Source organism: Chelonia mydas, chromosome 12 (assembly GCF_015237465.2).
Source record: "Chelonia mydas isolate rCheMyd1 chromosome 12, rCheMyd1.pri.v2, whole genome shotgun sequence".
NCBI classification, from domain to species: domain Eukaryota; kingdom Metazoa; phylum Chordata; order Testudines; family Cheloniidae; genus Chelonia; species Chelonia mydas.
The window spans coordinates 18,583,647-18,598,756 of NC_051252.2; the positions used below are offsets into that span (position 1 = coordinate 18,583,647).

The 15,110-nt window shown below is 43.8% G+C and overlaps 2 protein-coding genes across 5 annotated transcripts in view; one reads left to right on the plus strand and one right to left on the minus strand.

Moving 5' to 3' along the window:
- Positions 1-4,122, minus strand: part of GPT2 (glutamic--pyruvic transaminase 2) — a 51,228-nt gene extending 47,106 nt beyond the window's left edge. Inside the window, exon 1 of one of the 3 annotated variants that reach the window (XR_006285124.1) lies at positions 4,036-4,051. Coding sequence is in view for 1 of the 3 variants with exons in the window: in XM_043526049.1 (XP_043381984.1) it covers positions 4,036-4,080 (45 nt within the window). In the remaining 2 variants the exon portion in view is untranslated. Of the gene's footprint in view, positions 1-170; positions 234-4,035 lie in introns of those variants that run through there. The other 2 variants (XM_043526049.1, XM_007059646.4) reach the window with 2 other exon arrangements.
- The window catches only part of C12H16orf87 (chromosome 12 C16orf87 homolog), a 30,732-nt gene continuing 15,891 nt past the window's right edge, over positions 270-15,110 (plus strand). Inside the window, exons 1-2 of one of the 2 annotated variants that reach the window (XM_043526061.1) lie at positions 270-626; positions 13,060-13,985. In XM_043526061.1, the coding sequence (XP_043381996.1) occupies positions 13,920-13,985 (66 nt within the window). In that variant the 5' untranslated portion in view covers positions 270-626; positions 13,060-13,919. Of the gene's footprint in view, positions 627-13,059; positions 13,986-15,110 lie in introns of those variants that run through there. The other variant, XM_043526062.1, reaches the window with a different exon arrangement.

A 15,110-nucleotide genomic window follows, 5' to 3' on the forward strand; every position in this document is an offset into this window, starting at 1 on the left:
TCTGCATTAATACATTGTCCCGGGGAAAACCATTTAGCTCACAACTGCAAACCACCACACGCCCAAACCCTCTACTACTAGTAGCCTGCTTTCCAAGCATGCAAAAAGTAACAGAGCTTGCACCAGCCAGACCACCAGTCGCACTGCTTGGTGGGGTTTGTAGTTCTTACAAATTCTCCATAGCGCCCGCCCACAGCATCAGGTGATGAGGCAACAAACTACCCTATCCAGACTCCCTTCAAAGCACGGCTGGGTACGTCATGTATCTTCCTTGTGTCGGCTGTAGGCTGAAAAGGAATCGTGGGGTGGAGGGAGCCGATACACGTTAAAGATGCCGTATGGTATTAAATAAAGGTGGCGACTGCCGAATAAATAACGTAGCAATTTCCCTCCTACCACCCCTCTTTAGAGAAAAAAACAGCATAGATATCCGGTATCCTCCATGAGAGCTGGCAGCAGGTTTGGAGACTGGTACGAGCCTTTGCTGCATCATCTTGGAACTAGGACCGAGTAAGGCAGCACTTTAAAAGGACACTTACATTTTAGAAACACAATTACTTTGCATTTGTCATCTGAAAGTCTCAAAGCCCCTTACAGATGTTCGTTAAACTACACAGACATTTGGGGTAAGTAATAGTGTTATTCCCAGTTCACGGATATGAAAACTGAGATACAGAGAGGTTAAAATGCTTTCCCTAGGATTACAAAGCAAGTCTGGCTTCCAAAACCCCACTTAAAGTATTAGATCATACTCCTTTTGTTTCAATTTCATTTTTTTGTATGCTGTTGTTTTAACGTATTAGAAACATTATGATCTCTTTTCTCTGCTGATGTTTGTCCCTGTCCATTTGGCAAAACCCGATCCCCTCTCTTCAGCCCTTGCTTCCTATCTCCTTGGAGTTTAAATTTTAACTTGACTTTCTAGTTTATTTCTTGTTTCATCTATATATCACCGCGTCTGTCGCGTGCTGATGATGATTAGCCAGCTCATAGGTTGGACGGACGTTAAATTACAATAAGTGCTCAAGGAAACAGTAGCAATTTCTGGCACTCATTTTCCCATTCCAGCATGTTCTCCTAGACTAGCTCCCCCGCCAGAAAATGAAAGGTTTTCCTCTCTTTCTCCTTATTCTTACTAGCTGATGGGAAGGGCAAGGCTCTTTTCTTCTCTTGGTGGTTCATTCATATTTTCATTAAAATCAGCTGGAGTTTAGCCACTTACTTCAGGGGGACTGGGAGCAAGAGCAGGAAAGAGAGCTTTCTAGGGGGAGGTGGACAGGTGCATGTGGTCTCTATGGTTCCTCTCCAGGCTATTATGTGGGAGGAGGCCCTTTCTCATTTGTCCTGGCTTGGAGGTAAGGATTGTGTTCTTCTTTCCAAGCTGATGCATAGAAGGAAAGCTGCTGGGGAAGACAGGAGGTTTTCTGTTTTAGCTGCACTTGCTCTCCCTGTCCCATAGGATAGAGATGCTTGTTGGTTCATTCTCTCTTTGACCACATCACCAGGCTATTTAGTCTTCTGTTCTGTGCAGTATAATGTTGTAAGCTCTAAATTTCTTTTGGGTTCCTTCTTTATGTGCTGCAAAGACTCTCCTGGTATTTTTACTCTCTTCCTTGAGATGCTTATTACGTCCCTACAATAAACTCCCTCCCGCAACCTTCTTTAGCTATGTTCTTTTGTAACTATGTTGTAATCTGTTTGTTGTTGTATACTACACCTTCTATGCTGTTAGGGTTAACAACACAGTCCTCCCTTCCCCCCACAAAAACCAAAATCAACAACAAGAGACCCTGGGGAGCACCATGTGTTAGGAATTCAGGTTCCTGGGAAGAAGATTTGTTTGGTTGCAGTTCAAACAAACATTCATGTTTTAAGATATTTGTAGCCTGTCTTGTACAGGCTGATGACCTCTTCCATAGTGGAAAATGGATTTTAAGACTACGGTAATGCTACTTTTTTATCGTTTGAAAGGGGAGAGATCACATTTGGGGCCTGTTGACTTTGACAACATTCCTTTAAAGCAATACCTCACTAACATATCCAAAAATGAACATTTATTGAAGCCTGCTTTTGACTACTAATGAAATAGATCAAAGTATTAATAGTTTGTTGCTGGATCAATATAACATTCTAAAATAAAAGGTTTCAAATTGAATTAGAGGGACACTAAGGTCAAATTTGCGGCACAAAAATAAGTGATTTAAAATAAGCTTTTATCAAACAAAGAGAAATGTTTCAATTGTTTAAAATTCCAGTAGATGTTTTTAAGAATAAATACTATCCTCTGTGTTTGTAACACATGCACTATAGCATTGGAATAGGACTCGTTAACATGAAAGTGCAAATGACTTGTAATTAAATGTACATGACATGAAAATGAATCGCTTCATTTTATTCTCCAAGCTGAAAAATGCAAAAAGTAAATGATTAAAAAATGAAAGGAATAATGAAAAGATCTTAAATTTCTTTTAGGTGTAATATATTTTTTAATAGTATAGGTAAGTAAGTGCTGGTTTTATAATCATAATTATAAATATACCTTCATCTACCTATAGTACATCCCTCTTAATGTACTTCTAAATATAAATATTTTATCTGAGGGGAAGTAGGGGTGTTTATCAGACAATATGGTGGAGTTGGAGTCCTGGGTTGAAATCCTGGCCTTGTTGATGTTAATGACAAAACTCCATTGACATTAGTTGAGTCAGGTGTTCACCCCAAAAGTAAACACTGACTTGCTTTGTGATCTTGGGCAAGTCACTCAAACTCAGTGTATGCACCTGTAAGGTGAGGATAACGGTCATCTCCCCAACAAAGATTTTTGTGATGTTCAGTTAAAAATGAATATTTGTAAAATGTTTTGTGATCCCCTACAGGAGGGCAAAATATCCTTATGTAGCTGGTCCTCCATACAAAACTTTTGTCGTACAGAACCAAACTACCCATGGCATACATTCATTACAAGCTCATGATGTATAGATGTCAATGGTGGTTGCTTTTTGCAAACTGGTCAACATGTGATCAACTGTCATGACCAACCAGCAGTCTGTGTACTCTGTGCAAATCATATGAACACAAGTTTCCATGGTAGAGCACATAGGGGAGCAAGTGGTGTTTAGCAAAGGGCAGTTCTACATTAATTCCCATATTCCATGTCCTCACGATAGTGGTAAGAGAGAGAATTTGGTTTTCTTGCAGTTTTCTTGCTATGGGCAGCACAGGGCACAGAGCTGGGGGAGTCAGCCCCTGGCTGCAGCACACAGAACTCAGTTGGGGAGGGGTAGTGTCAGCCACAGCCCGTGGCTGCAGCACATGGAGCTTGGGGAGCAGGGGTCAGCTCCAGTCCCGACAGCAGCTCGCAGAGCTTGGGAGCAGGAGGGGTCAGCCCCAGTGCCTGGCTCAGAGCTCCAACTCTCAGCCCCAGCTGCAGGCAGCACAGGGCATGGAGCTGCAGGGAGTCAGCCCTAGGTGCAGTGGCTCTGGCGAGCCCTGTGGGCGGGAGGGTAAGGGGGGCTCAGGTGAGCCCCTGGCCATCCCGTAAGGAAGTATGGTCACCCTACCCTACCTAGAGGGGCCCAGCCAAGCCCCCCCCACCCCTAGCACTGGCTGAGACTGGCCCAGCTTCTCCACTGGTCCCAGGCAGCCTGGCTCTGAGGTCAGAGGCAGGTGCCGCCCCCCCCCCCCAAGTGGCAGGCAGCAGAAACCACCAGGAGCTGGAGCTGCACTGGGATCCAGCCGGGGGCGGAAGGGAGCCCTCAGCCAGCCAGCGAGCCAACGGGCAACCAGTGGGCGGGGGGCAGGGACTGGGGGAAGAGAAAAACTGGTGGGGCCTGGGGCCTCAAGTGGAGCGGGCCAGGTGCCATGGTGTCACTGGCACCATTGTAAACCTGGTATTTTATGGAAAGATAGATTTTGAGAGATTAGAAGTAATGCGGCATAAATGTCAGAATTGGTTACAAAGAAAAAAAAGGTAAAACACAAACTAATATCTCACTTAACAAGCTAAATGAATTTAAAGCAAAAGGTTTCTCTCACCATATGCTTACCGCAATCTGGCTGGATTCTTTCAGCCAGGACCATTACCCCAGTTCAATGAGCCTTCCTTAGTCTTTCAAATGTAGTTGATGCTGTGAGTAGAAATGAGGGAAGAGAGGAAATTTGGGGTCTCTGTTCCTCATTTTTATATCTTTTCCCCCTTGTTGAGAATCATCTCCAGCTGGGGTTCAGGTGACAGCAAATCTGTCTGACAAGATGTACATTTCTTACTCACACCTTTCTTCCTGCCAAAGAATAGCTGCTTAACGAGGTGATAATCCATTTGACTTTGTTGACACCTGGCTGACATGTCAGTTTGCCTTTTATCTCTGAGGAACTGGTCTGTGCTTGCTTTTCTAAACTTGGAGCATGTCTCAGCGATGTCATACAGTAGAATCTTAAAACTTTTGTCCAAAACATGTCCAAAGCTTGTCCTTTGCGCTACTTGGAGAACTCCATGGTCGCTGCTCCCTACAGCCATTGCCATACTACGTGGTATTATGGAATGAATCTTTACCCCTACCACTCCATGCCAGTGGACAAGGAAAACCAAAGTGTCACATTAGCTGACCTGTGAAAACCAGATTGGTGTATGTGTAGCCACAATGGACTATACTAAACCACCTTTTTGTTAACACAAATGGACATAAATGTTTACTTCTTTTTTCAATAGGGATTTCAAAAGTTTCATCCTGTTATGTTAGAAGTTTGTATAACATTGTATGTGTTTGTACTTTGATTTTTTATACCAAATTTTTGCCCTCAAAGCGGTATTTTTGGAAAATCAAAGTATCTTTATTAGGTCACAACAGATATTACAGAATGCACAGCAGTAGTCATAAAACAATCCCCCGCCCCATCACCCCGGTATCTATAAACACACACCATGCACCACAGTATTCAGTGTCAGGAAAACACCCAGCCATATTTATAAACTTACAGCAAGGTCCACACAATTCATAGCAGCAAGCAAAGCCCCAGGCCCAGCAGTATTTATCATTTGCAGAAGGCACAACACAACAGACACCAGCAGGCAAAACCCCCCCAAAATACATTATTTAAATTATCCAAGACAGACACTATCTCAAGCCAGCAAGAGAGAATGCTACTGTGGCAGACAATGCAAATGAACCTTTAAAGCCTGCTTCAAACACATAGCTCTATGTTGGGCTCTTCTACTAGCCCAGGTGTCTGACTGCTCATATTTAGCAGACAGCCACTTCACCTTGTACCTCCACCCCAACAGCAGCTTTTTGCTCTTTACCTCACATATATTACGCAGTACACAACATCCAGCTATAACCATTGGGATGTTTTTCTCACTGAGATCTAAGCTAGTGAGTAAATACCACCAGTGTCCCTTCAATCGACCAGAAGCACATTCCACAGTCATTCTGCACCTACTGAGCTGGAAGTTGAATCTTTCCTTGGCACTGTCCAGATAGCCAATCTATGGCTTCATGACCTAGGGGAGCAAGAGGTAGGCTGTGAATCACTATTTGGCATTTCTGCATCGTCATTGGTAATCAATCTACTGTTTGGGAATTAATGTCCCTGCATGCAGCTTTCTGAACGGCCCCTGTGTTCTTAAAGGTGCAAGCATCATGCACCTTTTGAAGCAACCCCAGTGATCCACTAGCACATGCATAACCATGGAAAAGTATCTTTTTTGTTGATGTAGCAATTTGGGCTGGTGCCAAAATAGGGATATGTGTTTTGTTTATTGCCCCATCACAACTTGGGAACCCCATTGGTGCAAATCCACTGGTATTTCTTGCACACTACTGAAACTCAGTCTTGCTTAGCAGGAGACCATTAATAGCCTTACACATTTTCATGACAAGGGAGGGCCCTGTCAAAGGGTTTACTACTCACCACTGTGGCACCTCTCTGTGGCCACATCTGGGGATTAGCTCTGGACCAGTCTATGCCTCCTCCTTTGGTTGCTCACCCTGTCTCTCTCTGAATTCAATTGCTCTCTCTTTGTGGCTTGGCCCTCTGGTAGACTTCCCCTTCCAGGGTATCAAAGTCCCACTGGACGATCTGTCTCAGGCTGTCTTCCATTCCACTGCCCAGACTATTCCTCTTCTCCAGTGGCTTGGTAGGGGAATCCTGGACCACCCTCTATGCCAGGTTCCAGCCTAGGGAACAGGCTGTGACTACCAGCCACAGTCTATGCAATCCCAGACCCCGTTGCTGTTTCTCTGGGCTGTTTTCTCCCTTTCTTCGCTAGCTCCAGTCCGCCTCTGGGTTACCATCAAAGCTATATCTGCTCCCTGTGGCTGTTTCACGCGCCTCAGACTCTTGCCAGAGTGTATAGTCCAACTGTCCAACACAGGATCCCAGGGCTTACTTTCCCCCTAGCAGGGGTTTGTGCAGGAATAAAAATGTGACCACTTTTGGAGGGGCACATTCTGTACCCTCACTGCAGTCCCAGGGCTGAAGGAGCTCGCTCTCCCCACCCCGACCCCGGTGGAGCTCTGTACCCCTGCCAATTATTGGTAGGGCCCGTGCCCCTGCCCCCTAGACTTCTTCCTCTTCCTCCTCTCTCAGGGATGACTGCGGAGTTCTTGTCCTCTAATTCCTGGTCTTATACTAGCTCAGCTTGCCCCTGCCGAGCTAGGGTTCATCATCAATTAGAACTTATCAGCCCTGACTCTTCTCCCAGTGCAGCCTGTCAAAGGGTATTTGCTCCTTTTATCTATGCAAGCCTTGTGTAGGATGGACACCCAATCACAGGCCCCCACTGTGGATTTTCCAACTCCAAAATAATTTCCCACCGACCGATAGCAATCTGGCACTGGAAGCGTATAGAGCATGACCACCACTTGCTTCTCCTCTGTCAATTCTGGTGTTGCTGTGAGGGAGGGCTGGGGCAAACTCAGCACACAGATCCATGCATGTGACCTTTTCATTCAAAAGTTCTGCAGCTATTGCTCTTCATCCCAAACTTGAATTATGATGTGATCTCACCAGTCAGTGCTTGATTCTTGGGCCCAGAAGCACTGCTCCACCTTCTGCAGCTGCTCTGTGAATACTACCAGCAACCTGGAGGTTTTTTTCACTATGTCCATCAACAAACTCTCCTAGTGCACACTGTCAACACAAGCAGCTGAGTATGCACACACCTGAGTGATATATATACTTCAGCGGCTGTACACCAACCTAACTCGTGTTGACCAAAATTTGTAGTGTAGATGTGACCTAAAACTCTTCCATCCCATGGGTCCACAGGCCCCTCTCTGGACTACAGAAAACCAGTATTAAAGACCAGAATTCTTTTAGATCGACTAAAGCTGCTGAGAGGAAGTGAAACTGAACTTACTGTATACATATTTTATGAAAGTTACCCTAGAAATGTAAGGCCTTCATCATTTCCCCTCAGGCAGGGATAACACACAGAGAGAGGGAGAAACTGCCAGTTTCCAGTTGGAGTGTCTTGCACATAATAAATAATTCTTTCATCTGGAGGGATGAAGCTGAGGTGGGATGGGAAGGGAAAAGGGGCATTTTTTATTTAAACTTATACAGTGGTTCTTTTTACTAATCTGTAGATTAGATAATTTAATATTATAATTATTAGATTTGTGTTGTTCTTAGTACTTTTACACTTGGAGATTCTGTAGTGTAACAGATGCTTCTTTTTGTAAATTTCTATATAAAAGCATTCCAATAAATCAAAGGAAGGAAAAACTCTAAATCCCAAAACACTTCAGTGTTCAGATTACATGACATAATAAAAGAGAGACACAAAGAAGAACAGACAAGGACAAGAAAAGACTTTTCATACGAGATCTAAAATGAGATGGAAATAGTGTCATCACTTTTTTGCTTGCTATTTCAAGTTCTTGTGAGGCACATTTCATATGGGTCTCAGTTCATCAAGGTGCTCAGCATTTCCACTGATATGCTGAGTACCATTAATTCCTGTTGAAGCCTAAGGGTTCAGTTATGCTTAGTGTCTTTCTGGATGCTGGACTGGGCCCAGGGCTGCTGTCTGAAATGGTGCTAGTATTTGACTTTCAGAGCTTAGATTTGTTTTCTCCGTAGACAGAATCTGCTAGACCATGTATTAAACAAATGTAACTCCGTTTGAATGTGAAACAGTTGAATATATTAAGGAACACAATCATAAAAAGGGAAGAAAGCCAGAAAGTAATGAAAACATTTGAAAACCACATGCATTATTCAGAAGGTCTCAGTAATGAATAATTAATTGCCTAAAGAATGAATACTAGCAGCTTTACATGGAGTAAGGGAACCATTTTTTTGTTTCGTTTGTAACAGTATAGTTGAATTGATATTTTTGAACTGTAAACTGAACGTTATCAGCATCCTGTATATCATTCATTAATGCTTTGTTTTGATATAAATGATGTTTCAATAGATTTATATTGATTTATGTATTACTTTCATTCTCCAGTAGATAATGTTTCATGCAAAGCAGGACACTACTGTTTTTGTTAAAGACTCTGAAATCTTGTGTGACAAAACAGTTTCTGCTATGTATTCTCTATTCATGTAAATAAAGAAATAAATAACCATCTCTCTTGTAACAGAAGCAGCATAAGACTCCTGGCTCATTGAACCTAATCTTGATTCAGAAACAAAACTCTGAAATTTCTTGTCTGCGTAGCATGGATTTGTGCCTATGGTTACAATCCCAGTTCATAGCAAAGATAAACATGCTTTTCCTTTTATGCAGGTATGGAGAAAGGCCTACGCTAGTAATAACGTGCTACAGGCTGAATCTGAATGCATTGTGAGAACAGTCAATCTCAGAGACCTGGGCCCAGATCCTCAAAGACATTTAGGCACCTAACTTCTAGGTGCCTAAATACCTTTGAAAATCTGTGCTTCAGTGTACTCTCAAGGAAGGGAATAACAAGGAATGGGTAGGCAATTCAGTAACTTTATATCAGTACATGAAGCACAGCAGACAGATGTTAGCAAACATGGAAGAGTATGATCTAATAGACCTGAAACCTGGGAATAATCAAAACCATGAATTGATAGTTAATATAGATAGGTAAATTTATTCAGCAATGCGAGAAAGGGAAGAGGTGGAGAAGCCATGGCATCTGTCCAAAACAACTAACAGGCAAGGATAAGAAATGGGTAGTGAATGAGGAGGAAAGACTGAGTAAAACTAGAAGCAATAGGAAAGAATAGAAAACCTCTGATAGGGGTCTCTGTTACACCAGCAACCATGGACAAAGTGGGCGGTGAAATTAGTGTTACTAATCCCTAAAGGAATGACAGCAACAATGGGGAGATTTCAATTGACCTGACAACCTGTCTGGATCTGAACTGGGTATTTTGGGTATAATGTAAGAGCTTATCACCTAGATTTTCAGCATCAGCATAAAAACTTTGTCTATTCTGTTTTTAAATGTAGATTCAAAACTTGTTCATTATGACCTAGAATATCTATGGCACACCCTAATCTGTGTTTTAATCCTAGAGATCAGTCAATTCCGGTCCTGGGTACGTTAACACTTAGGGTTTTATAATGTTCTTATGTTATTTTACCTTATACCATACATCTTACAAAATATGAATAGATTCATCAGTTTGTCAGTATTATGTCACTTATCATACCACTCACATATTCAGTTTGACACTGACTTCATTATTGTAGACTGCTTGCAGACTATGATAGACCCCTTGTAAACACTGAAGATACATAAAAAGAAATTACCGGCTGTATGGAACTCTCTCCCTTCCCCCGTGTGGGAGAGCAGTTCAATTGCCTCCATGGCACCATGTGCCCCTCTTCTCTAGATAATATAAAAGGCTCTCCATGATTTCGGGACTGTATTGAGGGAAGGGCTGGAGAGCGAAGGGGTGGGGTGGGGTGGGGTGGGATGAGGTGAGGTGCTCGGCAGGCTAGTAACAAGTCCAGTCATAGAAGTCATCCCCCATTTCCAGTCCCATATGGCCACCCGGGGCTATATTATCTTTTTTTAAGAGCCCTCAGGCAGGACATTTGTGCTCAGTCCCTGGCAGTGTGGCTCCACTGGAGTCATGCATTCGAGAAGCAGGGACTGGCATGCTGGGTCAAAAGTGGACATGGACCCATTGTGTTTGGGGGCAGGACAGCAGCTTTCCCTCCCCAAGGGCGGGCAATTTCTTCCCCCAACAGTATATGTGTGAGTGGGAGGAGAGAGAATCTCCCCAAGGGGGTCCCCGCAGATATTTTCCAAAATCCTCCTGTGGACTTTGTTACAGGAGGAGACTATCTGGGCCTATGTTTCAAATAACTGCTAAGGGTGGGGATAGCCCTCTATTTCCTGAGCCATAGTTTGCATTTCATTTTATATCTTCTTTGTACTAACTAGTCAGTATGTGGACTCCCTTAGAATAAACAGGAGAAGGTCACCCAGTAGTAAACTGCTTATGAGAGTGAGTATTATACGTCTTGTATTCTGCGTAGCTCTTCATAGGACATATAGTAAATTTTCACAGTCTGCCTTAAAAAGTAAGCACAGCCATTTTAAGTCTGTACTTAGCAGAAATGCACAATAAAGAATATGTTGCTGACCTACAGTATGTATGTTCTTTTAATTACTTGAGAGTATATGTTCCAATTTTAATTAGTTTCCCTGCCTCCACCTACAAGGGTTATCCTTCCCTTTTTTATTAGAATAATTCTTAACTCTTTTCACATTTAAAATGCCTTATAAACATTAATTCATTAATATTCACAACACTCTGAGTATCATCACCATTACAGATGGGTAAACTGAGGCAGGGAGTTTTCAGTGACTTGCCCAAGGCCACAAAGGGCATAAGTGTCATTGCTGGGATCAGAACTCAGGAGACTCACAGTTTTGAGCTCAGAACACAGCTCTCTTCAGCAGAATACCTGCCCGCCGTTATACCTGCTCTCTCCATTTTAGCATTGTGCCTGGCCTGCGCAATGCCCATCTGCTTTCCAAAAAGACAACATGGGCAAAGGAGGATACAAAGCAGATGGAAGTACCTACAAAGGGTTTGTTAGAACTTGACTGGATCCATGAGCTTCCAGCAGAAGACCATTACGGTTGGTTCTTTTTTGTCTGGAAGTTGTGGTTATCAGTCCAGGGTGGGTGTTTCTTTGTTTTTTCTTCCTACGCCCGCTCCCCCAAGAAAGAAACTCTGAAACCGTTGCCAGCAATTCAACAGTTAGGTTTAGTGAATCAACAGGGATCCTTATAGGATGGTGTACTAGCTTAACTGCACCAGGCACCCAACTCCCTGCACTAGTCTGTGCATAAATGGCAGCAAGGAGATAGGATGGTAGGCCTCAGAGTAACAGCCGTGTTAGTCTGTATTTGCAAAAAGAAAAGGAGTACTTGTGGCACCTTAGAGACTAACCAATTTATTTGAGCATAAGCTTTCGTGAGCTACAGCTCACTTCATTGGATGAAGCTTATGCTCAAATAAATTGGTTAGTCTCTAAGGTGCCACAAGTACTCTTTTTCTTGATGGTAGGCCTGTGAACTGTAGGAAGATCTATCCTATGAGGAGTTAACAGAAGCGCTAATCCTTTTCTGTTTGGATTGGTCTGAAGAAAGAACAGTGTCTTTTTAATCTGACCAGTGGAAAAAACAAGCTGCACTGTCCTGGTAAATAATTAAATACCTCACTCCCTGTATTGATTCCTTTCCACCAGGAACTAAATGACTGCATCAAGCCATCTCATCAATGTATTACTTTAACTGAGCAATAAACTAGCAATAATAAAAGATCAGCTTTTAAAAATGTATCCTCCAGTGTGCCCCTATGTTTCTCTGCCTGAAGGAAAACACAGATAAGATTCTTAGTAAGAGCACCTTTATCCTAAGATTTTCTTCAATATCTAGACAACGCAAAGTGAATTAAAGTCCAAAATAGAGATGTAACTCCAAATTTCCTGTGTTGCATTGTGTGCAGAGCCAGCCTTTCAGTACATGGATTGCCACCCATGTGGAAGCATTGCAGTCCCAGTACAGCTCGATAATACTGTTGGCAGTTCTACTTCAGTAGAACTTAAACAATAATCTTCACAATTAAACAATAAACGTGAATTTTCCATGGAGACTTTCCCTCCTCTTTCTTCATTACACCCTTTACAATATATAGAAAAGTCATCCAAGGCTATGGTTAAGGTTGTCAGTACTGTCACTATCACCCTCTTTTTTCTCTCCAGAGATTGAGCTCATCTATAAACACTTTTTTTAGGGGAAAAAATGCCCTTTACAATTCAACAGTTTCAGACTAAGAGCTATTTCTTGACCTAGTTTTCAAACGTGAAAAAAAACATTTAAATTATGTTCTCAAATTGTTTTAGAAAGCTTATTCAAAAAGAAATTTGGTCAGCAATAAATTTATATTATGGTATAAACACTTATTCCCTATACTTTCCCCCTCAAAAATACTAATATATAAAAACAATCTACCGGACAATTTTACTGATTTTTTGCTACAGATACCGGGCACAATATTTAGAAAAAAGACTGAAATGGATTAAAAGAAACTATTTTGAATTTGCAAGTGTATAATGGCATGTATGTGCATAACCCAGGCTGAACCCAAAAATAAAGAAAGAAACATCAAAGTAAAACAGAATAGAGCAAAATAAAAATTCACTTCTCACCCCCAGAGTTTTCTTGTTCTGGATTTCTTGGAGCAAAGGACTTGTATGGTCTGTTTTAAAATCTTAAAAAATGTTTTTGTTGTATATAAAAGATTTTAATTCAGTGAGATGTGTATTTAATTCCACTCCTGTTTTACTACCCCTATTCTTATTCATACTTAGCCTATACTTTAATACTGGAAATAAGAGTAAACTTGTCTTTTAATTTCCCTCATATTATGATTGCTGCTAATAGTTATGGGACGGACAGTCAACTGGGAAAGGAAGATGCCTAAAGTGACCATCCTTGAATAACGTGTTACTTGTGTAAGATCGAAATTGAAGGATCGGGGGAGATAACCCTTAGCGCTGAGAGCGTTATAAAAACGAACAGCGCAGTGATTTTCAAAATGTTTTTCTTCTAGTTTCAATCACTTCAGAAAATCATCTTCCTGGAGACCCACTTTCCGACTCCCAATTCCACACCTTCCCTGAAGCAACGACAGGAGCTGGCCGGGCTCCACGCAAAAGGAATTTTGCAACGGTACTCGTGAGACAAGATTAAACTCGCGTTAGCGCAATGGGTGTTGCAAGTACGCGATTTCTTTGTTCTCCCTGGTTACAGGCCCTGCTATTTGTCAGCACTGAATTTCTCCTCTTTGCCTACAACCCGCAGCCCCAGCGCTCCGTCCTCTCCCGCTGGTTGAGCTGGGGGCAACGGCCGGAGGCCGCGGGCGCTGAGAGTCCTGGACGGGCGGCTAAGCGTCCGGCCTTCTCCCCGGCACGGGAGCGGCGGGCGGCCACGCTGCAGCGCCCAGCGCGGAACCACTGTGGCATGGGAATGGGCTGATCCGAACCGACGGCCCCGGGCCGGTTCCGCGCCCGCGGCTTAGCCTTCCCTCAGAGTAAGAAGAGTCGCGCGCCGCCGTACCCACTCCCAGTTAGCCCGCTTGCCTGAGACTGCCGTCCGGGCCCGGGCCCGGGCCAATCCCTGGACGGGGCGGGGTCTCGTTAAATCCCGCCCTGCAGCTGCGGTCGTCGGGGGGCGTGGCTTGTGACGGCAGGGAGGAGAGTAACGCGGGAGCGCTTGGGGCCGAGAGTTCGCGGCAGTGGGCGCGGGCTCGGGCGCGAGCCGGGTCCTAAGGTCGCGCGGGCGAGAGTGCACTTGCCCGGGCGGCCGCGTGAGGTGTGTGGCGCGCGCCGCGCCGGCCAGCCCCGCTTTCCATCGCGTCCCTCGGGGGTGGGGCGGCCACTTTCCCACCCAGCCGCAGCAGCAGCAAAGAGCATGTCCTCGAGTAGGGCCAAGAAAGTGAAGATGGCCACCAAGTCCTGCCCGGAGTGCGACCAGCAGGTGAGACCTCGGCTGGGCAAGGGGCACCGAGCCTGCCCCCTTCCACCCATTAACTGAGCCTGCCCCGTTCAGCCCCCCTGTAAGGGATAAGCCCGCGCAGTGCTGCTTTCCTCATCCCAAACCTGTGCAGCACCCTGCACATGTCCATCAGGGGGTTGGCAGGGGAAGAGAGAGACTCACCTTTGCAATCCGCGCTTGCCTCCATTATTTAATAAAACGCCCTTCAGGACAGATGCGTTTATAACTGCAGCACTTTAGGATTTACAAGGTTGTTTTGGGAAGGGGCATGCCGCTACTTTGCTATTTATCTGGAGTGTTGTGCTCTGGGAGCTGAGAAAAGTGCCTCTGAGGAGACCCGAGGAGAGCTGGGGGACACAGAGTGAGGTCCGGGAACAGAGCTTTTAAAAATAACCCAGAACTTTTTTTTTTTGTACTGTGCATCCACTTACAAAATGGGATTCTGTTTGTCTGATGAGGTCCAAGTCACTCAGTATGAAAAAGTTAGTAACACAGTGCAGCTTAGGTGGTAGGAAAAGGGATTCTGATACTCCATGCATCTGATGAAGTGGGTTCTAGCCCATGAAAGCTTATGCCCAAATAAAGTTGTTAGTCTGTAAGGTGCCACAAGGACTCCTTGTTGTTTTCACAAGAACCTGGTTCACCTTTCTTAAGGGAAGTCTGATTTATTATTCAGTAATTGCTTCTAACCTCATAATTCATCATCATTCAAGAATCCCATTGAAAGTCTGCTTTGCCCTCTCCTTGCATGGCACAGGGCATGTACAATGTGCTTATCCTGACTTACCTCTTATCTAGTTGGATAGGGTTCAGAAGGTCACAGCCCTTTTCCACGCTGCTTCCACTTGTCTTAAGACTGGTCGCTTTGTGTGATGTGTTCCACAACAAGGACTTCCTCACTAAATATAATGTTTTTAATGTTCTCTGTTGCTTCTGTCCACTCTCCAGCTCTTGATAGTTAGAGTAGTCATCTCTTGACTTTCTGAGTTAAAACGTTGACTGGATGTTGAACCTTTGCAAAGTTAATTCAGGAAGTTTGTGGCCCAGATGCATTCAGTTATGAAAAAGATGAGCTAGCTTCCTGAGTTTAAAATAAACTCACTTCTA